The 26,358-nt window shown below is 36.8% G+C and overlaps 2 protein-coding genes across 3 annotated transcripts; one reads left to right on the forward strand and one right to left on the reverse strand.

Annotated features, from left to right (window-relative positions):
- Positions 1 to 664: 664 nt before the first annotated feature.
- Positions 665 to 5,387, forward strand: trim59 (tripartite motif containing 59). Of its 2 annotated transcripts, none has more exons than XM_015360965.2 (2): positions 665 to 741; positions 2,501 to 5,387. In XM_015360965.2, exon 2 carries the CDS (start codon positions 2,512 to 2,514, stop codon positions 3,712 to 3,714), a length of 1,203 nt encoding a protein of 400 aa, XP_015216451.1. In that variant the 5' UTR covers positions 665 to 741; positions 2,501 to 2,511; the 3' UTR covers positions 3,715 to 5,387. The 2 variants fall into 2 exon arrangements, with proteins under 2 accessions (XP_015216451.1, XP_015216452.1); XM_015360966.2 differs by having other exon boundaries at positions 682 to 921.
- A 1,762-nt stretch (positions 5,388 to 7,149) lies between these two features.
- On the reverse strand, positions 7,150 to 26,288 carry smc4 (structural maintenance of chromosomes 4). Its single transcript, XM_006637606.3, has 24 exons — positions 26,139 to 26,288; positions 24,617 to 24,767; positions 23,590 to 23,780; positions 22,921 to 23,112; positions 21,595 to 21,771; positions 19,797 to 19,961; positions 18,756 to 18,883; positions 18,001 to 18,141; positions 17,179 to 17,329; positions 15,917 to 16,081; positions 15,605 to 15,838; positions 15,337 to 15,522; positions 14,808 to 14,969; positions 14,245 to 14,470; positions 13,971 to 14,050; positions 13,187 to 13,339; positions 12,887 to 13,013; positions 11,938 to 12,127; positions 11,498 to 11,642; positions 10,846 to 11,019; positions 8,982 to 9,164; positions 8,671 to 8,903; positions 8,050 to 8,233; positions 7,150 to 7,561 (listed from the first exon to the last, which is right to left on the reverse strand). The coding sequence occupies exons 2-24, from the start codon at positions 24,756 to 24,758 to the stop codon at positions 7,388 to 7,390; spliced, it is 3,903 nt and encodes a 1,300-aa protein (XP_006637669.2). The 5' UTR covers positions 24,759 to 24,767; positions 26,139 to 26,288; the 3' UTR covers positions 7,150 to 7,387.
- Between the last annotated feature and the right edge of the window lie 70 nt (positions 26,289 to 26,358).

Genomic DNA, 26,358 nt, shown 5'->3' on the forward strand with positions numbered 1-26,358 from the left:
CACTCTCTTGAATTTAGAACTACGGTTTTGTGGTCATACCTCACCTAAACAGATTAGTCAAGCTACTGCCCGTTTTCAATACTTAAGAACATTTAAACCCGTATTGAAATAACTTAAAATGAAGATCTACCGTGCTAGTTATCACCTTACATCTATTATACATCTCGAAACTGGTCGCAGGAGTATTAATTTACATTATCTGTTGAAAAATGAGTTCGCATCCAAGTTCCACAAAAATGTAAGCACAAAGCTGTGCAATCTTTTTGTCCCAAAGCTTGACCTACACTCCTACCCTATGGAAGATTGTATTATTCCGATTTCCCTGTTTAATGTACGTCAGAAGAAAAAAAACTGCACCTACTACACAGATTCCCAGATAAGTTTTGTTCCAGTTGCAGCAGTTCAAGTTCAGCATGGGGCTCGACGAAGCTGGAGGAGACTACTGGCCCCAGCGCAAGCAACCTCCCTGCCAAATCAATCCCCATTTTCAACAAGCCGATGCCGGTGTAACCTTTCCCAGCGCCGGATTTGCCTTCGGGTGCAGTACGTTTCTTGGCAGGTGCGCTGGAGGGTGATTTTCTTTCCGCGTCACGTTGATTTACATTTAAACGCCTGTGGAGGGTCGCCGCCATTGGCGGGCTGCGGTTCGAAACGAGCGCGCCTGCGCAGACGGTGCGGGCCGAGGCCGTGCGGAAGATCCCGGGACTCTCTGTGTGTGTGTGACCGCACGACTGAAAACAGGTGAGGTGAAGGTGAAGACTTCGGATTTATGTCTGCGAAGGGGTTGTGAGAGATAGCTTCTCCGCCGACAGCGTCGCAATGAAACTTTAAAATGAAGTTGTCCACCTCGAAGAATGACCAGGGTTGCAGGCGCTGTGGAAAAGCCCGGTGATCCTTCGGTGTTGCAACTTTGAAACACAGGTTGGAGTGAATCGGATATTTCTGGATAATCACTTGCAATTTTTTAAAAAAATATATATATTATTTTATCCTCCAAGAAACCGCACAAAGACTTTGTATTCCGAGCAGCGGAACCGGTCATTGTTAGTTTTATATCTATATATGGGCGGAGAAGAAATAACGTTTTGGATTTGCGTACTTTTTTAAAAAAATGCTGAAGTAGAGCGATGAGCAAGCCTAAAACTAGATTAATTTAATAAATCAAGGTGCCCGCTAATTTGTGTTTAACATGTATTAGAAAATAACGAAAAGTCAATTGTTGTATATTTCACAATAGCCTGTTGTCTGTAAAAGTCAGAACAAGCTACAATTACCGTTGACGTTCGAGTTTAATCGCTTTCAACTCAAGAAGTGCGTAATTAAAACTTTAAAAAACTCTTTAATTCTCGTCAGACGTTGCTCCTGAACCTTGTCTTGTCAACTAAATCTCACATTTATTCTCGCTTGTATCAGTCTTACCGACAGCGGGTAATGTCTGGGATATTATTCATCTTGAGACCAAGGGTTTTAATGCCTCTGAATCGAGTATCTTTGTGCGGATTTATCCGAAGTCGTGTGAATTTGTGAAAATGTCGTTTCCTTGTGGATGATCAGATTGTAAGAATCGGCACTGTCGTACTCTTAACAACAGACCTGTTAATGACAACTCTCGGTGGTCTTTCATGATAAATTGATGTCTGAATGATATTGCCAATATGACCTCGGGGCAAAAATAGTTCTTACAATGGCTTGTGAATGATAAAGATTCAATTTACATGACGCGATTAAGTGGCATCTTGATGCTGAACACCGAGTCAAGTCTCGTTAAAGAATCAGGGATGACACTGTCTAGCCAGCCTGCTGCGAAATGTCAATAAACTCCCGTAGGAGAGTCGCTGGGAAGAAATATCAGTAGTGCTTGAACAATTTAAACCTGTTGCACCAGCTTCTTAAGAAATGTTGATCACCATTATCTTTTATTGTCCTCGGAGGATACACGACTTTGTCTCTTAGATCTTTATTTCATGTACATATGCATTCCTATAGAAACAGCTGCACAGTAATTCATTAGGCTCTTTGGTTAACTGGTCGTTCAATTTTCCAGGAACGAAAACGTTTTAAAGAACTGTTATCTAACTCAAAACTCACTTTTTTTTTTTACTGGGTACTGTGTCTCATTGCCCTACATCCTATCCTGTGTGTTTCTCTTTAGTTGTTTTTTTCACTTTTAATTGCACTTAACTTATGGCTTGTACTTGGGTTTTGGAAAATTGATCTATATTAATGTATTTGATCATTATTTATAAATAGAAATATCAACTTACTTATACAAAGAATTGTATTGAATTGCGGTGTTTAAAAAAAATACACCCAGACCGGTTTCAGTGGGTAATCACTTTATATTTTTGGTCTTTGTTTCAGTAGTTTGATGATCAGATATTTGTTTTGTGTCACCAAGACTTGCAGTGTCTTGGCAGGCACAGTACAGATCGCTAAAGACCTTTCTTCAGACATGCAGGCATACTGGGTACGCCTTAACGTAGTGCATTTTTTTTTACAGAATAAAAAAGCATGGAAAGTCTGGAGGAGGATCTCACGTGTTCAGTGTGCTACTCGTTGTTCAGTGACCCTCGTGTTCTGCCGTGCTCCCATACCTTTTGTAAAGGCTGTTTGGAAAATGTTCTCCAGGTTTCTGTCAATTTCTCTATCTGGAGGCCGTTGAGAACCCCCCTTAAGTGCCCCCACTGCAGAAATATGGTGGAACTGCCCCCAACAGGGGTTGAAGCCTTGCCAACCAATGTGTCTCTCAGAGCTATCATAGAGAAGTTTCAAAGGGACGACCAGTCCAAACCTCCCTCCTGCCAGGAGCACCCAAAGCAACCACTGAACGTGTACTGTCTCCAAGATCGTCAGCTGATTTGCGGAGTTTGTCTTACCATTGGGCGGCATCGGGGTCATGCCATTGACGACCTGCAGGCAGCCTTCATGAAAGAGCAGGAGGCTCCAGGGACGCTCGTGGAGCAGCTGACTGATAAGCGGTGGGCCGAGGTTTCCTTGTTAGCAGAAAAGCTGGAGCAGCAGAAAGCTGGATGTGAAAACCTCATCAGACAAGACAAAGAATCCGTGGTGCTGTACTTTGAGAAGATTAAACGGACCCTGGCGCAGAAGGAACGGGAGTTCCTGGCTGCTCTTGATGATGCAGGCGCTAAGCTCTCAAGTGAGTATGACCCACTGCTTGAGACGCTTAAGGACATGAAGGAGGAGCAGCTGGAGCTCATGTCGTACAGTGCAGCAGTGGAGGAGGAAGACTCTCCCCTTCTTTTTCTGGAGAAGGTTCATATCTTCCGAGAAAGAGTTGCAGCTCTGAGTAAAGCACCCCTTCCAGTTGTTAAACCCTTGTACATCTATCCAAGGGCTGGGGAATATCTGAAACACAAGTGGTCTGGGATTACTCTTGGGAACCTTGAAAGAGAGGAAATACCACAAATTAACCACTGTCAGGGCCAAGTTATTTCCAGAAATTTCAACAGACTACAAGCTTTGTATGTCAGTAGGTCTGTGTTGGTGTTGCTTTTGCTCTTGGTTTTATTGGGCAGCGCACTGATTGGCGTTCAGCTCAGCCGGTACTCTGATATGTATCAAATTAATGAAATGATTCAAAATTATGCGTGTGAAATAACTGCCCCTTTCTATTCAGGGAAGGATGTGGCTGTTTATTTCCAGTCAGTTTTGGTAGATTTTATCACAGTGTCAAGATCATTTTTTCAGCTGTAGGGGAAGTTGACTTATACATTGATTTATACCAGTTTTAAGACCTAAAGCGAGTTTTTAAGAATAATTTGTAACTGAAGGTCCTGAAAGCTGCTTGTTAAATGAAAATGAACTATTTGGCAAGAGTACTGCGATATGAAGGCTAACATCACAAAATTGACATAGGGCTGCCAGGGATACAGTCAAGATTAGCTGAGCTGGACATTGGCAAAACAGCAACTTCCCCTATTACAACAGGCTAGACCTTATGTCAGTGAGAAAGGCCTGTGGAGTTTGCAGTGGATCAAAAGAGGATGAGCTTAACCACTGGGCAGGTTGGAAGAGTTTATCTGACCATTGCTATTCTCCTGTCTAGTACAGGAGTCATTGGTGCAAGATGAGCTAGAGATGGTTAGGAACAGTGTATTAAGCACCTATCTGCATTCTTCCATAAATTGACCCTGAAACAACAAACAAGAATTAAACATCACCTTAGTATGAAAGTATAGGTGCACTAGTATTTCGCACCCTAGAATACTAGAATATTATAGTGCTACAGAAAACAATTGAAGTAGGTGAGTAAAACTTGTCATTTTATAGATAACCAAGTATTTATCAGGGACCTATTTAATGAGCTGGTAATATAAATTTTCTATTGCTATATTAATCTGATCTGGGGTGAGTTTCCCAAAAGCGTTGTAGCACTAAGAACATCGTAAACTCCATCTTATGATCGATTGTTAATTTATGAGTGTTTCCCCAAAACCATCATAACTAAAGTAGCATGTTAAATCCTTCGTAATCTATGTGCTCCCCAACCCACTCATTAATTGCTAAGTGCTTCTTAAACTGGCTACCACTTGCGCCAACCTTTGCGACAGACGGAGATCACCAGACAGAGCACATTAAATTCGCGTCATGACAGTTCTCCGGAAATTTAGAATACTAAGATATATACTTGACTGGATGATATCAGGATTTTCCTGATGAAGTGTAGTAATGCATTATTTAAGTTTAAATCAGTGGGTTGGAGCGGTGGCTTGTATCTCTAGCCTAAAAGGGCTGCAATAGCAGAGGGTTCTCTGCATTGAACGTACAGGTGTTTTGCAATCACCAAGGACTTTTTACGGACCTTGTGGCAATGTGGCCTGGGGGTACCCACGAAGCCTTGATATGGGCCAATTCGGCAGTGTGTCAAACTGCAAAACACGGCGAGTTTGGTGGTGGATGGCTACTGGGTGATGGCAGGTATCCCCTTCGTGCATACCCGTTGACACCTGTAACTAACCCCCAGAGGGCGGCCGAAGAACAATATGACGCGGCACATCGGCGAACCCGGAGCCTGGTGGAACGCAATGTAGGTCTCTGGAAAAGTCTTCGTAAGTCAGCGGGTGGCATCAGATTTTCAACTCAGCGGTGCGGCGCTGTGATAGTTGTGTGTGCGCAATGCTGCACAACATGGCTGTCGGAGCAGCCGTACCCCTGCCCAGTGAAGACGAGGAGGATGAGGGCGAGGAAGAAGGGACGGAGTTTCCTGATCTTACAGCAGAGGGTGTATACCAGGCTGGTGTGGAGGCTAGGCAGGCCGTCATCACTACCGTTTTTACATAATTATTTAATCGGTTGCAAGACTTTATATTTCATTGTACGTGAGTTATTCCCTGTATATTTGAGAAATAAACACACTGTGCACAGTCCGAAGGAGTGTGGAAATTAATACATAATTGAATTTATTTTCTTATCTTTATGAACTGTGGAAAAATAACAGATAATATAAATTAAATGTATACACAATTTACAAATTGCCTGCAGGCAGCGGTGTGTCTGAAAAGAAAGTAAAGTAATGAATATATACATTAGGTCACAAATAGAAAACTACAATAGAAGAGTTTGGTCCAGACATGTTCACCGTAACTCACTGTGTTCAGAAGGCAGCATTACTGGCACCAATACAGAGGGCTGGTCATACTGGGCCTCGGCCACAGCTAACTTTCTTACCATAACATCAAGTTTGAGCTTCTTTAAGCTCTTTAATTCCATGAGCTGTGTGTGGTGCCTTTCTCACCACACCAGAAGCTCGCACTTCAGTTGGAGCTTCTCTCCAGCCTCTCTTCACCCGTGCGTGTGGTTCAGGGGGTGGCCTTCGCCTGGGGCCGGTCTGAGAATCTTTGCTGGAACAGGGGGATAGATGCTGGGGTGAGGAAGCGTGGGGTGGTGGTATAAGAAACTCCCACAGACATCTATCCTTCCAGATATCCCCTCTATAACCACTGACCCAAGGATTGGCAGGACTCTTTCCTGCTCTGGGGAAGGAGGCAATGTTATCTGCCCACCCCAGTCTCGACCCTCTCTCCTTAATTCTGCTGCTCTTCTTTCAGCAAGATTTTTACATTTCTTGCCATTTTTTTACATCCTGACCTAGGTTGTGATGTGCAGGCACTTATTCTCTTCGCTATCTCATCCCACTTCTGTTTCTTCTCGCTGTTGGAAAGGCTGCCACGTGCCTTAGTCAACAACACTGTTGTCGTCAATCTCTTCTAAAAGAGCAAGCTCTGCTTTAGAAAAGTGTGGTTTTCTTTTACAGCATGTCTGTTTTCTTTTGCGTTTATCTTAGAAGCATTAGGTGCCCAATTTTGTGCCAGTTAATATGCTTTTGCTTTATTGGTAATTCAATTATGATGTCATGTTTACTTCATATTACTTCACAACTGTATTTCATTCCACCGAAGGACCAAAAACAACACCATATAATTAAAAGTATTGTCAATCAATTGCTTTTCAATCAACTTTTGATGCTTTTTGCTAAGCAACTTCAGGGACAGGGTTAACAAAGAAATAAATTATACTTGCTTTTAAAATAGCCGATTAAGAGGGTTTTAGGGAAACACTTGAATAAATAGCACATATGTTGTTAAGTACATCATAAAGTTGCTAATTAATCTTAGATTCATCCTTTCCGGGAAACTCACCCCTGATGATCTTAGTCTTAGCACAGATCTGTTAATCACAAATATCAAGGCTTTCAAAATCTAAAAATGATTATGTACATTAATTTATATCAACTATATTGCTCATCTTTCTTATAGCCTAGGAATTAAATTACTTTAACTGCTCGCTCATAAACTATTGGAATTTACTCAATCAGTTGCTAAGGAAAATACCCCTTTAGATTCAAACTACCTGGCAGCAGATTCAGTCAGGGAATGCCAAGCATGTGGTACCAGACTATTAACTATTATTATCTTGTTGTGTCCAGGAGTATGAAATAGTATAAAAAAGTACCAATTACAGATATTCCTAGGAAAGGTCTATTCTACTAAATAAAATTCTACTCATCTATGTAGTTTAACCTATCAAATGTGATTTTTCTTCATACAAGTACTGAAAACTTTAACTTAACTGGTTTTTAAAATGTTATTTTAGAATAAAGAGCATTAAGTTAAATACATCACACAAACACATACTTATTCAGTTTATTAGCTTAGAAAAATATGCTTACATCTTAAATTGTTAAGTCTCTGTACACAGAAAAAGTAGCAGCTTTTTACTAAAATATGTAGCCAGCACAGAATTAAGAAATTCAAAGGCATAGTATTCTTAAAAGAATCAAGATTTATAAAAAAAATTCAAAATTACTTTTCAGTATTCAAAGAACTTCTCAATACGCATTGTGATTAAAACAAATTGAATGTGTCGATCATGCAGATGGCACTTCCACTTCCGCAAGTTCCTTCGAAGCAATAACCTTCGGATTGATCCCAACGCTTTTGGTGGTGTTGTGTGTTTTGTAAATTCCAATGAGTCTGTCTGCAATCTCGAACATGTTATTTCGTAAAGAAATGATGATGAACTGGGCATTTTTTGTTTGTTCCTGCAATGAAAAAAATACATTGTAGAAATTTAGTAAAGAATTTCATTCAGTTTGAATGAAATATTCCAGATTTTTGTCAATGTACAATTGTTAGGGCTTAGCATTGTTTTACATTAGATCTAATCATAGAAGTCCCCTAACCCATAAACCCAATACTTGTCTAATAGCATGGACTTCAGAAAGCAAACTAATTTCAGAAGAAAGAACACATTTGCATTATAATATAACTTAAAATAACCAATTTGCTAAGTTTTTAATAAATCTGTAAAAATGTACAAGAAATTTACAGAAGCTCCGGCATAGCAGTTTAAGTCCAACAACATTGCCGTAAAGCATTTTCTTTCCACATTAATGAACATGTAGTACCAAATATTTTTCTACTGATAATTTTAAACTCCATCAAATCACCCGCTGCCTTGTATAAAGAACATTTTGCAACATTTATAAAGTTTATATATTGCTTAGTAGTTCTTTCATAATGTACTCACATAAATGTAAAAAGCAACAATCGAAACATTCTTAAAATCCAGAGCTGCGTCAATCTCATCCATGAAGTACAGAGGCGTTGGTTTAAAATGATGCAGTGCAAACACTAAGGCTAAAGAGCTCAGTGTTTTCTCCCCACCAGAAAGATTGAAGATTTTCTTCCAGCTTTTCTTAGGAGGTCTAACACTACAAGGAAGAATTACAAAAGATAATGTTTAAAAAAAATATACTACAACATTTGGTGGAAAATTACATTTTTTTAAATATAATTTTCTGTTATACAAGACCACATTGGTATTTTTCACTTCACGACACTAAGAATATAGTACTTAAATACAGGAATAGAGTTAGAAACAAGAGGAAGCCCTTTATCCAGTCTTTGTTATTTGGGTGCCAGTAAATTATTAATCCGAGGGTATGATCCCTGGGAATTGGCTTTTTGCAGTTTGTTCATCTGACTAGCCATGAAACCAAGACCAAGGGAAAGATCAGTATTATTAAAAGGACCTAAAAATATAGGTATGGCAATTTCTCCTCCAGATACCATTTATTTTTTGTCCTCACATAAGGATGCAGATACAAATTATTTGCCTTAACAGCATATAAATGTACATTTTCATTACCTAAACATAATTCCCTCCGAGAAAGGATCCAGGCTGTCCACCAATTCCAGCTCAGCATCTCCACCCAGTGTCAGCATTTGGTAATTTTCTTTCAGTTTATTTGTAATGATATTGAATCCAGCCATGAATTCATTCAGCCTCTGCTTTCTAAGATCTTCATAGCCTCTTCTGAAGTTATCCCGTTGGTTGGTTATTTCATCCAGTTCCGCAACACGTTGAAGATATAGCTCTTCCTAAAAGAATTGCAGATTTTAGTGTTTCTAAAAAAAAAAAAGCAAAAGCTGGATAAATTTAAAATAAAGAGCAGCTACCTTTTTTTTGTACTCCGCAATAGCGCCAAGGTTTGGCTTCATTTCCATGCATTTTGCTTCGATAAGTGCAATCTGATTATGGATGACATCGGGGTTTGGGGTAGATTCCAGCTCCTCCTGTGTCAGTGTGTGAAGCTCTTCAGCAGGCTGACCATCAATGTCATGTAGGGTAATTTTAGATATCTGAAAATCAAATATTACAGTTAAATATTCCCCACATAATGCAAAAAACCAATGTGTAATTAATTCAACCTATACAGGAATAACTTGATATAACCCTTAATGACTGCCAAGCAAACACCTGACAGATGACCTGTTATTATATTTACGTTGTGCTTTCCATCAACACTGAGCTTAAAAATACAGCATCTGGATTTAAAACTGACATCTTCTAGAGTCTAGACCACCATTTCTCAAATGTAGCCACCAATGTTCAAGTGGTACCGTTTAAAGAGTAGGATAAAAATATGCTCTGTTATGCTTATTAGGGTAATTTGGGTGTAGCACTGAACAAATAAGATGCATTTGCCTTCTAATCCAAGGACATACCGATACTCATCCTAATGTATTTATCATCTATGGACAATTTAAATCTCGTTAATCACTGATGTGTAGACAGTGATTTTTGTCAAAAAACAAAGGGACAAAGGGTATATAAACTGGACATTTTTCTGAATCTGCCTTTACAGAATTACTCCAAATTTAGTAGCATTCACTTGCTCCTTAATGTCAACCATGGAAGGAAACTAAAGTTTTCAAGTAGCAAGTCTGACTTGCAGCAAATCGCAATGTGCAGCTTTCAAAAATATCCATCAATGAGAATGTACATTATGTAATACACTCTTTCCACTGTATTTACCCAAATGATTTTCAAAAGCATAAGCTTTTAGGATACACATCTACTGACCTATTAGTGTGGTTATACATGCTATATATCCATCCATTTTCTAACTGCTTCAACAAGCCAATTAACCTACTGGTAAGTGGGAGGAAATCGGAGCACCCAGAGGAAACCTACACAAGCTCAGAGAGAATATACAAACTCTACACACACAGCACCCCAGGTCTGGAACTGAACCCAGGGCCCCAGTGCTGCGAGGCAGCAATGCTCACCACTGCGCCACTGCTTCTCATTATATACGTGCTCTATTTCTGAATTTGAGAAGAACTTTCCAAGTGAATTTTACAGCTACATTAAAAGATATTAAAATGTGACCATTTACTGTGTCGTTCTTGCCTAAGAACATATTTGTGAATGTATCAAGAAGCAAGCGTTGGCCACCAGAAATGGCTAAGACCCTCTGTTCTAGACAAAATGGAAAAGCAATAAAAAAAACAAACAACTATACATCCTAAAAGTACATAATTTAAAAAATGAATGTTAAAATTGTACAATGTACTAGAGTATGACCTTATTTAGAAGAATGTGTATAATTCTGTTACTATTTTATAGATCTGAACGCAGATGACCATGAGGGTACCTCATAGTAAACCCAAATGGGCTTAATTCTAAATGGTGAAATGCACCGGAGATTAGAAATCGAAACTACGAGAATTTAAAACAGAAATCAGGAGGTGCTTTTCTCCACAAAAAACTGTGTGATTCTGCAACAAGCTATCTGAAACCAAAACCCTGGGTTTTCAAGAAAATGGATGAATGTTTGGATCAATTAGAACAACGAAACAAACTAGATGGGCTGAACGGCCTGGTCATTTCCAACCTTAATGTTCTTGTCCCCGTGAAATATTAGGGATATATAGTTAATACAGAACTGGTCCTAAGGTATTTAATGAATACCATAACTTTTTATACACCCCCTTGTAAATGTCCATTTAAGAAATGTCATAGCAATAGATACAATACCTCTTTCTGCCAGTGTTTAATCTTTGACTGGTGTTCTGCGATATGACTGTCGATTTGCTCAATGTTGAGCTTTATGTTCAGGGACTCCTTCTGGAGTGCATGTTCTTCTTCCTGAACAGCTTTAATCTCCTGAAGCACATTCTTGTGTTGCTCTTGCACTTCAGACAGTGCCTCCTAAGAAAGAATGTAGAAATATGACATATATCCACTATGTAGTTTTTTTATAGTAGTTCTTGTTTGAAGGAAAACTTTCATTTATCAATCAAGTGCTTATAACCAGTCAAAATATTAAAGAGAGACCCTCTTTCTGTAAACAGGTTATTACCACATTGTGCAGAATAAATACAAATGACCAACAGACCTATCTAAATGAATGCATTAAAGTGGCACTTTGATTAAAAAGAAAAGTAAAAACCTATTAGAAAAAGATTAGAAAAATTGGAAAATGGTTTCATGGTTAAAGTTACCATATCATGGTATGTTAAAACCAGTATCACTACACTCAACCAAAAAGACTTAAAGCTAAAATCCAAAATAATCATATACAGTATATTGCCTCCATTACCATCACAACCACTTATCTCGAAGTCACTTTAATATAATGTCCTAGTGAAGTTGTTTTAAGACTATTTGGACAAAAGAAAAGTCATGCCTCAGCTTCTTTCGACTCCTTCATGACAACAGTAGCCTCCTCTTCCAATTTCTTCAGCTGTTCTGTAAGTTGTTCCACTGCTTTATCATTTTCAACTATTTCCTGCTCTGTTCGTGCAAGTGCATCTTCAGATTTCTTAAGGTTCCTAAAGGGGAAAAAATACAAATTAACATTTCAGTTTAAAATAAAATGTTCTAATTTAAATATTTAGACATTCATTGGCAGGTTATTTGTGATCAAAAGCTCTAATGAGATACAGAAATGACAAATTATTTTATAAAAATAGGCAGTACAACTAAAATTGCAATCCGTTTGACCTGGTCAAATAATTCTTGTAAAGCAAGATGTACTACACTGATTCTAGTTTATGTGCTTTAACCAACTCAGATCTTTAAGTTATACCAGTGGTATTAGTTGGAATGAAATCAAAGATAACGTACCTTCCAGCAGTCTTGATTGAAACTTGAGCCTTAGTTATTGCAGAGGAACACTCATCTATTTCTTTGTTAATTTTGTCCAGCTTATCTTGCTGTGCTTTAAGTTTGTGGCTAATACTATCAACAATCAGGTTGTGCAGTCTTTTAACTTCAGCTTCCACTTTACCAGCTTTGGCTGCAGCAGTTTCATAATCTAGAATAGAAAAGTTACTAAGTTAAACCTAAACCTGTCTAAAGTAACTCACTTGCTTGGGTAAAGGCACAAATAATCAAAGGCCTAAACTTGAGTCATGTCACTGACTGTAACCGTGAAACCAATTGCTCAAGGTGCGGTATACAGCTGTCGAGTGTTGCTGGAGGGCAGAGAGGCGTTAGTCAGCGACCCCTGCGGCCTCCAGGGCAATTGCAGACATGTGGTGCTGATGGGAAGGGATGCGCCAATCAGTGCTCCACTTACAGCTGGGTTCCCTGTGACTTGTTCATGGAAGTGTCTTAAAAGAGCAGGGTCAGAGGAGTCATTTTCCTGTGTTTTACGATCTTAGTGTCTGACCAATTGAAAAAAGCCAGTCCTAATCAGTGGGTATAGGAGAAATAGGAAATTAATTCTAAATTTCAAAAAATAGTAAACTACATTTGATGTCTGTGCTAAGGCTTTAAACCACTGCTTCACCAACAACTAAACCACTGCTTCTGCTATATATAAATGTTAACTACCCTTAGTCATTTTCATGTAAGGTTGGCTTTCAAAATCTGTTTCCAAATGATTCATGAACTTCCAAAATACTACCAGACTTATGTGTATAACTTACTAGCTTTCTATCAAGATTCTTTACAATGTATTACAACTTTGTTTCATATAAAAGATTGTTCATTTTATGTATTGTTGATTCCTCCAAGTTCTTCCACACTTGAATACACAATTTACATTAATATTGCAGTGGTGGATATTCACCTCTTTTGAAAGCCTCCAGGTTCTTCTCCAACTGTTTCTGTTTATTTTTATCAGGAGCAGCTGCTGCAACATTTGCTTCAAGCTCCTTCATCTGTAACTTGAGGTGAACTTCTTGCTCTGACAAACTCTGTACAAAACAAACACAAAAAGGGTTTCAGACTGCAAATATGTATCAACAGGCATTCAACTTTTTAAGGCCAATATCTTATAGGAAAACGGGCATCTAAAAGTTAACACTCCAATATTGCCTATTCTACTTCTTTACAGCAAACCAACACAAATTACAAAGACACCTGTCACCTTGATGCTCGCTGTGTACTTCTCCAAAGTGTTTTTCATTTCCCGAAGGTGGTTTCTCAATCTGTGAACGCGCTCTTCAAGCTCCACCTTTTTTTCTTGGCTGCTTTGTGCTAATTGAACTTTATCTTTCAACTTGCGTTCCATTTTTTCCATCTACGAGTGGAGGTTTACAAACAAAAGATAATTTATGATCAACCAGAACAAAAAGAACTACTGAAAAATAATTAAGATTAGTTGAAAAGCACTTTACATGCATGTGAAAGAGCTAAAGGCTTCTTTATTTTGATTAAACAGGAAAAAAGGTTGAACCTTCTGAATTTAAAAGCCCTTTCTAGGATCTTCTATCACTTTATTTCTCTTTTCACTTAAGGTAGCATTGAGTGAATTTAACTTCATATTTCAAAAGATTAAATTACAAAAGAAAAAGAGATGGGTTATATATTTGCACAGGTCCCACTTAATATTGCACCCCAAATTGTTTAATACTTGGGAGAATGCCAACACAAACACTAAAAATGTGTAACCTACCATACCTAGCTCTACCTATTCATTAAAATTCTGCAATTATTTTAAACTCCTCCCTATTTGTAATAATTAAATTGTTAATCAACATGGCTTATTGTGACAGTTTCTGCGCCATGTATGAAGAATAAGGACCTGCACACACAAGTGCCCTCAATCCCAGTGATGTCTGACCAACTGCAGAATGCCAGACTTAGCTAATGGAACAGCCCATACTGTCTGGACTACAGGGCTCTACAGGCAAACCATGTATTCATCTCACCTCCTCCTGAGAAATATCAGCCCCCAAAGATGATCCCATTCTTCCTTTCATTACTCTTCCTCCACCACCAGTCATTGTACCTGTAGCAACATTCCAGTTGTTACTATAAACATTACCTTTAAACTGATGACAAAATGGATAATAAAAACAAAACTATCATGAGACTGTCTAAACAATGATTAAATCGTGGTATAAAACCCCCAGAAGATAATCTGATTCCACCAGGAATATAAACAAAAACTTAAAAGTTTATTAAATACAATGAAGTTCTTACCAGACTGTTCAATAATTTGGCCTTGCAACGTGACCACTCTCCAACGTTTATCCTTCTGGAAGGCCAGTCTGGTAGCTTGCTCTAAGTTGTCAGCCACGAGGGTATCGCGCAAGGCAAAATAAAAAGCTGGACGTACTGCCTCATCCTTAACCTTCACCATATCAAAAAGCCTTGGAATGTTCTCAGGAGTCTGAATCTTTCCCATACTTCTCTCCCAAACCTTCATCTATAGGACAAAAAAGTTTAAATCAAGGTTTAATTTCTAGGTGTAGGTTAGATTGCTTTTAAACCACACTTTCACTTTTGTAACACCAAGTTAATAAAAAACTTGAAACATGATTACTAAGCTACTAAGTATGCTGTTAAACCTATCTACAAAAAACTGGGTCCCACAAAATCCATTTATTATTAAGTTATTGTTTTATAATGAGAGATGCTGAAAGCAAAGATTGTTCTGGACATAGTTCTCATGGAATAAACACCACTTTGAATTGCACAGTAATGCTCCTCACACCTTTTTTATTATTTGTAACAATACAATCATTACAAAATTCCAGACCTACCTTATCTAACCCAATGAAGGTAGCAACACCAATATTTTGCATCTTAAGAAAATTAACGCATTCTTGAGCTGTATCAATGGTGTCAACAAGTATATTGTCCAAGGACCCACAACTTGAAGAAATAGCAACGTCATACTTTTCATCTATAGCTCCAAGGTCACCCTGAAGTAAACAAATGCAACATTCACAAAAAGAATAAATGAAGTTAACAAAAGCAAACTGAAAAGGGAACAAAAGAACTCACAGGGTACCTTAATTATCCACTCCTCTAACACTGGACAATAACTTGGGAACAAAGGATGAAGCACCTATACATAAAGTATTCATTTTTCATGGGAAAAATAGTTGATGTCAACCTCTTAAGTTAAACATCAGTATTTATCTTCACATTATTGAATACATGTATAACGTATGTGCTTATCTCTTTCAATTTAAAACAAGACTCAATATCCTGTAGTTTTCCAAAGTATCATAGGCATTACTGATAAATGTCACCCTACTTTTCATGCAAGCATCATGTTCTCCTTACCAATCTCCCCAAGATTCCCGGAATTTTTCCACTCTTTTTTTGTTGCATGAGTGCATCCAAGACCTTGCCTCGACTGCGGTTTGATGACAGGCAACTTTTAGCCTCTTCAACTTTCTGACGTAGTTCTTTAACTACCTTCATTGTCTCTCCTTCAGTTTTTAGGATTTTATCAAGATCACCTTCATCCTTTTTAAAGTGGAGAAAATACCAGTATCAGAATATATTTAGATTCTTAAAGAAATGCAATTTCAATAAAAGGTTTTCCTACCCTTTTCAGTTCTTCCTCACACTTTGGTATTTTAATTTCAAGCTCTTTAATAGCTGATTTTCTTTCCTTAAGGGTTTCTGTGGTTGTTTGTAAGGCCTCCTTAGCCTTGTTGAGCTGGGTCAAGGCTGTATTATGACGACTGAGGTAAATATCAATTTCAGACTGGGCAACATCCATCTTGGAACGAGTTTCATTCACAGCTTTACTCAACTCCATCAGCTCTTTCTCCTTTTCCTAAGTCCAAGAAAAGTACAATTAATTGTTCCAGTTCAAAAATGTCTTGAGGGACAATGTAGAAAACCAATAACTAACCTCTTTCTCTTGCTGTAGTCCTTGAGTTTCTTGTTTTAGGCTTTCCATTACTTTCTTTAGCTTTTCTTCCTCAACTACTTTTTGTTTCTCATGCTCCTCTTTTCTTGCAGTTGCTTCTAAAATAGTTTTTTCACTATTAGCAGGTACATTCTTGAATTCTTCAACCTAATGTTAAGAAAAATAAATATGAACATGAATTTAAATGTCAACCTGCACTTAAAATCTCTGAAAATGTTACGATCTACTGATATTTTTTTAAGGACAAAGATCAAACCTTTGCAACACTAAACACTGCTATCTCATCAGGAACACTTTATCTTGATTGTTGAACACTATACATTTCAACAGTAATCAAAGAATGAGACAGCCCAAAAAAACATTTCTGATGGATAATCTTTTGTGCAACATCTCAGCACATTGACTCCTTGCATTAAAGCAATTTAGTTTGTTTTGAAATCTTAATTAAAAACTATATTGTGCAGAATAAAAGCTATACAAAACCATACCACATTAAAAGCTACAGCTCAAAAGGTTGAATACATGGATTTTCATTTTGAGGTGCCATGGATAAGCAGGTCCAAAGTCAATTTAGTTGAACAAGGCCTATTTAATTATGTTTTTTCTTCTAGAAAAGTTACTGGTTTCTTAGCATTCTTTATCATATTCGAAAGTTTGTATATTAGAGAAGGCTCATCTACCTCTTTGGGTTATTAGCCATTCCCTTTCAGTGCATAATGGAACAACTTTTCACTTACATTTATTCTTTCAAAAGATTATTTTTTAAGACTGGATGAATAAAAACTTAGAATTTATGTAGTGAAAAGTAAATCCAGTTTCACTCTCTAGCAGCACTTCAATTTTTTTTATAACTTTTACATTGCACCTTGTTGAAGGAAAACTATTTCAGTGGTTACCTCTGTACTGAACAGGACCTAATTTACTGAATTGAGACTCTTAAAATAAATTGCTTCTTTGGTTCTTTACACTTTAGCAACCTCCATTGTTAAAAGTTTGGGGCATAAAAATGTTCAAACAACTATATATGAAATTTTGTCAGGCAAATGCAAAAGAGTATATGAAATTCTAAATTCACAATGCACAAAGCTCTACTTCAAACTCATCAGGCATGCTGCAAACTCAATCTGACTGGGAAGCTGGGAATTCTTCACTTAAATTATTCCTGTTGATTCAATATATCCATGCTAATACACAAATTCTCAAAGAAAAATGCGAATAGGCAAGAAAGTCATCCCTATTACAACCTTTTCTTTGTCCTTTTGCAGTTGCTTCTGGAGTTTCTTCACTTTGCTTTTCGAATGCTTCAACTTTTCTCTCACTTCAACATCTTGTAAGTCCAACTGGGTAAATTTCTCCTTTCTTTCTTCGATATACTTTGTGATTTTTGCAAGTTTTCTGTAGGAAAAAAGGATTTAAAACAGAAGCACATTTACAATAAATACAACTGATAAAGAAGTGTATGATTATATTTATAGGTAATTTGATCTCAAAGGGAAAAAAAAGTGGGAAATGTTGGCAAACAAAGCATTTTATTTAAGTGTCCTCCAAGCCCACCATAAACCAGCTGCCTCTTTCCGCATAAACCTAATCAGCAAATCATATCCAGCAAGATGACACTGATCTTCCCTTTGTGCTCCCTGGAGCTGGTAGAATGAGTCAAAGCTTTCTCACCCAATTTTCCTGCTTAAGGGAAACTCAGTCTGAAGATTTTTTCCTAATATGTGCAAACATGATTGAAAAAAAGTTGCAAAGAACTGTCCAGAATTTTAATGTACCTCTATTCCACATAAATAAAATGTCAATTGGTAAAACAAATGGTTTTCAGACTATAAATTTTTAACAGCAGAAATCAGACTAAGATGTCAGCTAATAACACCAGATTTTTATTAATGATTGAATACTACATTAAAGTTGGTATCTCAGATCAGGATTATTCTATGTTTATATTAAAGCAGCCTATCTCCACCCAAAACACAGTAAACTTACTTTATCACTACGATAAACATTGTTCAATGAAACCTCAATTATCAAGACTTATTTGCAAGATATAGAACAGAAGTCCTTACTTTTCAACTTCTTTCAAGTCCTTGTTCTTAACCTTCATCTCCTCAGCAAGTTTGGTATTTCTTTCATTTAGTTCTTTGGTCTCCTCAAGGATCTTTTGCTTTTTAGTTTCTTTATCAGCAACTTTCTTCTGCAGCTCATGGCTAGAAAAAAATATAACATGACATTAGAAGATAAAGTAAAGTAAAATTTGAAAATATCAACAGAGGATAAATCACAATCTAATTCATAGTTCTGCAAATTAATATCAAAACCAAGTTTTACTAGAAACAAATACAGAAAATACAGAAAAAAATATGCAAGTCATAAGGAAACCATATGAGAAACTGATATAAAACCCCACCTGAAAATAAACTGATCAGCAACCTCTTTAATAACTCTGGTTATTACTAAAAATACATAGGAATCTGACTTGGGAGACCTCCATTTTCATATTTTTCCACACAATCAAATATCTAAAAAAGGCATAACATTTTCCTAACACTGCTAGGTGGAGATCTGTTCCATTTAAATGAGCAGAACATCTTTCATAGAAACTAGTTCACCTGAATGACATGAGATTACAAATTGTCATATCTATAACCCATAGAAACTAGTGAATGATGTAGTATTTCAGATTTTACATCTTAACTGAGCACATCCCAAAGTAACTTTTTTTTATTTCTAGTACAGTAAACATGCAGTTCCTTAAACTTATTTTCATACATACTTCTCATATTTAACCATTGAGGAAGGTCTAAAACTTTAAAATACTTACATGTAATACTGACAAACATGATTCTTTTTTTTAAAAATTTCATTCTCTAGTTTGAGGAACTCAATAGCACAGTTCTTCTCTCCTTCCAAAGCATTTTTCTCTTTTTCAACCATCTTCACCCTATTAAGCTAAAGAATAACAATGCAGATTCAGATATTTTATAGTCCAAATCTTGTTGTCACACATCTGTGAACCCATTTGTTAATACAAAACTACTTAAAATACCTTATCAAAATGTACATTTAAACCTAATACAGCAACTTCTTATGTTGGGTTTATGGCATAACTAAACATATGAAATTAAGTTTGCTTAGTTTTTATTTTTATTAAAATATAAATTATCTACCAAAACAGGTAAAACCTCTAATACTCTCTAAATTTGTGACCCAAAAATAAAAAGATCAAGAATAAAATGTTTTACTTAAAAATCACGTGCAGTATGTAATAACACTATGAGAGATGTGGAACATACAATGCCTAAAATAAAAACTGTCCTTTTTTTTTTTTACTACTGACTGCAACCAAATTATTCTGGCACAATAGCACAAGAACCTAGGGGGGTTACCTAGATACAGCAATTCCTGCAGTAGGACGAGTGTGTGCCTTACTTCCTTGTAAGGAAAAGCAGGTGTCAGAACTGGCTGTTTCGTTTGGCAAGAATACGTTAAAGTTATCAAAATAAACAGAGAAGCCCCTGCAGGCCCTTGCAAAACAGAAAGATGTCATATTGTGTCAGTGAAGAATCAGATTTGGCTAAAATTAAAATTGTTATAACATTATGAACTCCCTTAAATTCTGAAAAAGACCATGTTTTGAATAAATGGAAATTAAAAAAACATGAGCGCTTCTATAGAAATCAAAACAAGTCAAATTAGTTTTAAAATACATCACTGACAACAAAGCACACAACACAATTATAGCAATGAAGTCACCTTCACATTATTCAATACATTAAAAGCCTAGGTTCTTTTCAGAGATTTTATTCTGTTTTAAAACAGGGAAAACAAAAGTAGCATGTTAAATGCACTTGAACAAGCTTACCTTTTCTCCCCTCTGCTCATTTAACAATTCAACTCTGCGGCAAAGAATCTGAATGGGCTCTTTAAGTCTCCAGGATCCAATGATATCCTCAAGATATTCCAACATGCCTTCATCCTGTTCAGTTTGGCCTTTAGGTTTCATCATGGCAATCTGTTCAACTTCACCCTATACATTCCCCCAAAGCAAAAGTAGTCCATTAAAATGTTAATTATTTAAAATGAAACAAAATCCCATAATTTGTACACAAACATAACATTTATCCTTGCATTTTACCAACAAATATTTTCAAATTATTTTTCAATTAATTCACAACATATCAGTTTATACAGATACCCATATTCCTAAATACAGAATTAATTCAATTAAATGTGTTCTATTTATATGCCTGTGAAGTACACACAAAAGTTTGTGCATGTCCAGCAATCACATATTTTAGAATTAAAGCTGAAACTAATACAAATGGGTACTGGCTTCCATGCATCGTTTATTGGGCAGACAAATTAATTCCATTAAAAATATTTTTTTTTTATTTAAATTCATTTGTGTAAGCATGACTTCCTTCTTTCCTTAAGATGCAATTAATACTGTTCTCTCTTAGCAACATACTTTATGTTTAACATACATTATGCGTTCTTTAAAATCCATATATTTCAGTCTCGCCAGGTGTAATCTTTTAAATTTCTTCATACTAATGCAGTCGTCTAACACAAAAGCGTTATAGTAACTTAATAAATTGATTGAAAATTAGTAAAAATATACAGATCAAAAAGCCACTGAATATGGTATTTCTTCATGTGAAATATCATGATCTTCCTTCCTCTGGTTATACTATGTCTCAATGTAATAACATCACCTTTACACCACACCAAAGGATCAAACCCATACTTCACTGGCCAGAAAGCATGTTATCCACAGTATCACTAGCTGACACGCAGGAGCCACAAGGCCCCATCCTAAATATATAAAAGACAGATTTTCACACTCCTTAAATCTTTGTTAATATGGAAACAATACAAATTGTGCAGTAAATTATATTAATTCCAGAAACAGTATTTCAAAATTGTAATATTTAGAACTGCATTTTCATCTGCACCTGGAAAAAAACTAAATCTATGGCGAAGCATTTAAAAAAAAATACAGAAATGCAAGTACACAGTAATACACCGTACTAGTCAATTTCTATCTTTTTTGAGGACGTTTAAAAACTATCACACTATTTTAATTAAATGCCAAACAATTGTTCTATATATTAAGCAGCTTTATTTTAAAAAATACAACTGTAATTCTTATAGAAAAGCATTTTCCCCTAAACATAAGATCTTCTCATTTTATAGCCACACGCACGTCTTAAAAAGTATTTTATAATTCTTAATAAACACTCATATTTATATACAGTACTTGTGAAAAAAATAAATGATATATTATGTTATCACAAAAGAAGCTTAATCCTGCCACACTGAAGCAGCACAAGTAATATTGGGGTTTGGGTCTTATTTCTCACACACCAATAATTACGTGCTGCTAAAGCGGAGAAGGTATATTAATTTTTAACTACTGCACTGCCTTGCATTGTAGCCACTGGTTTATTAAGATTTTAAGCTTCTGCATTTTCCTTAAAATTCTAAAGCAGCAAATAATGGTTCGCATCTTCACTACAGTGTTGCAAACCATGATGTGCTGCTACAGCACTTTAAGGCCTTCAAATATTCAGCCATGAGAAAATATCTTGTCATAATATTGTACCCTACATCAATACAACTGAATTTAGTGGAAAAAGAAAGAGTGCAAATACAATTACCTGTAAAATCAAAAATCTGTTGTGGTCCAAATCTATTCCATGGCTACGAAGTAAAATTCCAACATCTTTGAAGGTCGCTTTTTTTCCATTGATGTGGTATACTGAAGAATTATCTTTGCAGGCAGTTCTTGAAACACAGAACTTGCTGTCAGGGATGACTTCATAATCATCTCCTTCCTAAAGGGGAGGAGGGTGGATACATACAGTTATAGCTAATCAATTTAAACAGCTAATTATTCAAACAACAACAAAAAAACAAGGAAAACATTACAAATCATTTTTTAATATTTTACCAAATGACACTGTTGAACGTTTTATAAACACAGCAAAGTAGGACTGGAGAAAATCTGAAACAGGAGGATTTTTAAATTCAATAACTATTGCTGAAATAGTCAAACTTTTTAACCAATAATAAATATATTTTTTATTAACAGTAAAATAACACAAGATCTTAATTCTACAGCTACCACTCTAAACATATAAGAAATGCCTTAAAAAATTAAACTCAAGCTAAAGCAAACTATAATGGGGTCCAGCAATTTTTCGATGTGGCAGAAATTACTTGCTGATTTCCAAGGTAACAAAGAATGATCCCTGATTAATATCAGACGGGTGGAAAAATGCAAACTAAACAGCAAATGTTTACTTCATTTTGACAGCCCTTGTCATTTTGCTTAACTCTACTTTTCTTTGACAATGTTTGAAAAACAAAACCTTCCTCTGGGGAATGCACATTCATAAAATTCACCACTAAATGACAACAAAAGCAAAAAGCAGATTAATAATCATGTCCTAAACTATAAGCAATAATTCTGACCCCTGAAAATGGACTGTACAACTTTATGAATAAAATCCTAGGACAGTAAAAAACAGAAAACAAATAATTAATGATGATGAAAAATCATTTAAATAAAATTAAAATATGAATAAATTATTTTAACAGCAAAATTCCAATTTAAGGAACTATCTGGTAATGATTTAAAGATTATTCCTTCTTGACATTTTTACCATATGCAAAATACAAACATTTTCATGTGCATAATTGTCTTTTCACACTAAATTATCTGTAAAATGTCAACAAACCAAAAAAGATTGGACAATTCAATTCTTAGCACTGTACTCGTGGGACATTGTCACCGAATGATAATACTAAAGCAGAAATTCAAGTTTTTTTAATTCCCATATTGTATCACAATTTAACAATGTTTGAAATGAAGTCTTTTTCATCCGCATTTCTTTTATCTCAATGAGATGTTAGTTAACCTTAATACTAAAGCAAAGTTTCTGATGCATTCTGGCAATGGGATAAAAACATAAAATATTTACCTTGTCAATTATCTTTTGGAAGTGAACTTCCACAGTGCAACATTGTATATCTTTATGTTTATCTGAATTGTGAATGAGCACTGAAAGTTTTTTGGATCTGATCTTTTGGGCCCTGTATCCAAATACGAAAAGCATTGAATCTATCACATTGGATTTTCCACTGCCGTTTGGACCAATAATGCAGGAAAAGCGCTGAGGGAAGAAAACAAAACCATTGAATTGTTTTAGAAACAAGTTTTTTTTTAAAACAAATGCACAGTAGTGAGGAAACTGTTGAATGTCAATGAAGAGATTAACAAGCAAACTTCATTCTACTGAACAACTGGAAGAAAATCCAAAAGAAAAGAAAATACACCACTGTCTAAAACACACTAGTTGTGTTCATTTTATTTTCCAAAGCAAGCATATACAGGAAACTTTAAATAGTTTATGAATTTTAACAATTTTATAAAATAAGTCCCCTTCTCAACATAAAATTAAGACAGAATTTGTACTTAACACTCAAAATTTCCCACCCAGAGATATTAGTTACATACATTTTTAGAAGGTTCTGGAGACCAAAACTGCTAGGAAACTGTTATACCTAGAAAGTGGACACTTAATGCAAAGTGAGCTCTCTAATTTCCCATCTGATACCCTGCATTTACAACTCTCTTTACATGTCTTTACCTTATGAAAAGGCCCCAGGATCTGTTCACCAGCGTATGATTTAAAGTTGCGATTAACAATGTGAGTTATCATCAGACGAGGAGCCCCCGGTTCATTGGTCATTGCTGGGGGTGGGGGAGGAGGGATGCTACTCAAAATCTCCTCTAAACTTCGATTATCAACCGCGTCTGCTGTCGCTCCGGGACCTGCATCTAAGTTGAAAAGTGGACATTAAAAGTTCAGTTTCAAGCAACACTGGTGTCGTGAGTGGGGGTGCGGGAAAGCCAACCGCCGTTCTGGTCACACTGGCAGAACAAAGACAACGAAAAACATCGGAAGTTAAATCCTAAGTGCAAATTCAGTCAGTGCGCTTTTAAACATTCGTCGATATAACATTGCTGGAAATCAACCATTCAAGCGCATTTTTTTTTTACAATATTAACATTTTAATTGTCTTCACGAGAAATGTTCAATATAAAACTCTTACAAACGTCAAGCACAGTTTCAAACTAATTTGGATAGCAAGATTTGCTGTTTAAAAATTACACACCGTTGCGATTTCAACAAACGTCTGATTGCAAGCTCTTCAGACCTTACATAAGTTATTACTAACAAGAAAGACAATGCACTGGTACGGACATCATTGTTTCTGCCCTGAAAGACCAATTCCCAACTTTCCTCCTCTTAAAACACAGGGATCGAAAAGTATCGAAAAGTACTCGGTCATCAGTAACCCACTCCTGACATCACGAAATTTCTACTTGTCAAATACCAGATAAAGGTGGGGGGTAAAAAAATCAACAAACGTCGTTCATGAAAGAACTCCAGGAAAAAAAATTAAACTTGTCATCTCTCCGGTAACTTTGAACCTAAAGTACACGAAGCACCAATAAATCAAGAGACTGTCCGTGGAAACAGTTTGGACATCACAATACTGTATCATTCAACACTGCTATGCCCAACTCCTCAGATCCGTGCATTAAAAAGTGCTTTTTAGCCGCCCAGCAACTCCCTTCTCCCCAGTGCAGTGCAGTGCAGTGTAACTCACCCTTCTTCTGTGGTGCTACACTGCCATCTGAGTTGGGTTCTCCAGGGGGTACTTCCATCTCGTCCGCGGACTCATCCTGGGGCTGCGCCCCTTTGCCTTTCGGCTGGGCAGCAGTTGAGCTTTTTGTCGTTTTGGAGGGCATTGCTATAATCTGGAGGGGGAGATCTCACATCAGAACAAATCCCCAAGAGAAGGGAGGACAGATCTCCATCGCAACGCTTCTCCACTTGTCAAGTTCCTTCGTCAGCCCTCAAAGGGGGCATTTCACGATAATCCGTCTCAAAGGACCACGGAACCCGCATTTTCGGCCGAAGACCTTAGGTAGGGCTACCAGTGCACATCACACTTAAAAGAGCAACATTATCCTTTTTTTTGAAGGGGAAAACATCCTGAACATAAAAAAAACCCAGCATGGTGTATCCTATGATCTAGCCGCATCCACAAATTTGCAGGAAAGGAAGTTGATTCGTCGGCAGATATTTTCTTCTGATTTCATTTAATAAGAAGTGGACTGATAACTGGATTGCACGCATCAGGCACCGCGTCACGTTACCCCCACATAACAAGAAGGAAAAAAAAACCCGTGACGTCTTTAACAGAGACTCCGGAGCGCACATTACTAACACACAACAGCCAGAATTACAAGTTTATCTTTGCAAACAAAATGCAAGTCCCGTAGGTTTCCAGGCGGCCAATCGTGGGCTTTTCTCTAGCACGCGTTGAAGAAAAGTTAATTTTGATTGGTCAGATTCGAATCGTAGTAAAAATGTTTTAGTTCTGTCGCGCAATGGATCCACCATCTCCACCAACGGGGAAAATCAAATGAAACGGTTGATTTTTTTTCCTTCATTTTCGATACTCGAAACACGCAAGTGCTACCTCACAAAACGGCTGTCCAAACGAAAGCGACCCCCGTTACCGCTACTGTGACTTCATCTATCGACACGGGTGTATCGTCAATATTTATTTTTGTATTTTTTTTAATACAAATACGTCAATGATTTAGAAAGTCTTGGAAACCCCCCCAAAAAAAATCAAGTTCCCCAAAAACTCAATTAAAAAAAAATCTTCGGAACATCAACAACAATGCAACGAAAGCAACATTAACATACATGAAATCACAGATATAAAATAAATTCACTGCCAGGGTCTCCGATTGACGAGTTATTAGAAAGTACTAGCTTAATCCGACAAGATAAACATTTAGTGATAACTGAAAGTAAAAAAAAAAAACAACTAACATTCACAGCTACAGGCACGAACAAGTGTGAGATGCGAAGAAACTGAAAAGCTAACAGCTATGTGAATTCGGCCGGAGCAAAGCTTTAGAGTAATTTTCAGTCACCAGATAAACGCTTTCTTTTAGCAAGCACTGTAAGAGTCGTCCTTCAAATGTGTTTACAAATAACCCCCCTCCTCCTCCTCACCGGTCCGTCAAGTCTGCTAGAATCCGTCCCGCTAAAAATATTCTTGCTCTAACAGCGTTTACCCTTAACTGTACGTCACAAAGAAACCCAAGTACCTCAGATCGGTGTCCTAATTTTTTTCCGTATTTTTCAAGAGGTTTTTAACGCAATCCAGGGAAGGAGGCCAACAGAAAAAGAGCCCAAATGTGTAAAATATCAGTCTCTTCTCATCCCCACTCCCAACTCCCAGCGCAGCTCCTCACTCGAAAATGGCGCCGAAAAGCTGAAGTCAAACCGAAATTCGTTACAAACCGGCGCGAGGCATCCTGGGAACTG

The sequence above is a fragment of the Lepisosteus oculatus genome, chromosome 13, assembly GCF_040954835.1.
Source record: "Lepisosteus oculatus isolate fLepOcu1 chromosome 13, fLepOcu1.hap2, whole genome shotgun sequence".
Classification (NCBI taxonomy): domain Eukaryota; kingdom Metazoa; phylum Chordata; class Actinopteri; order Semionotiformes; family Lepisosteidae; genus Lepisosteus; species Lepisosteus oculatus.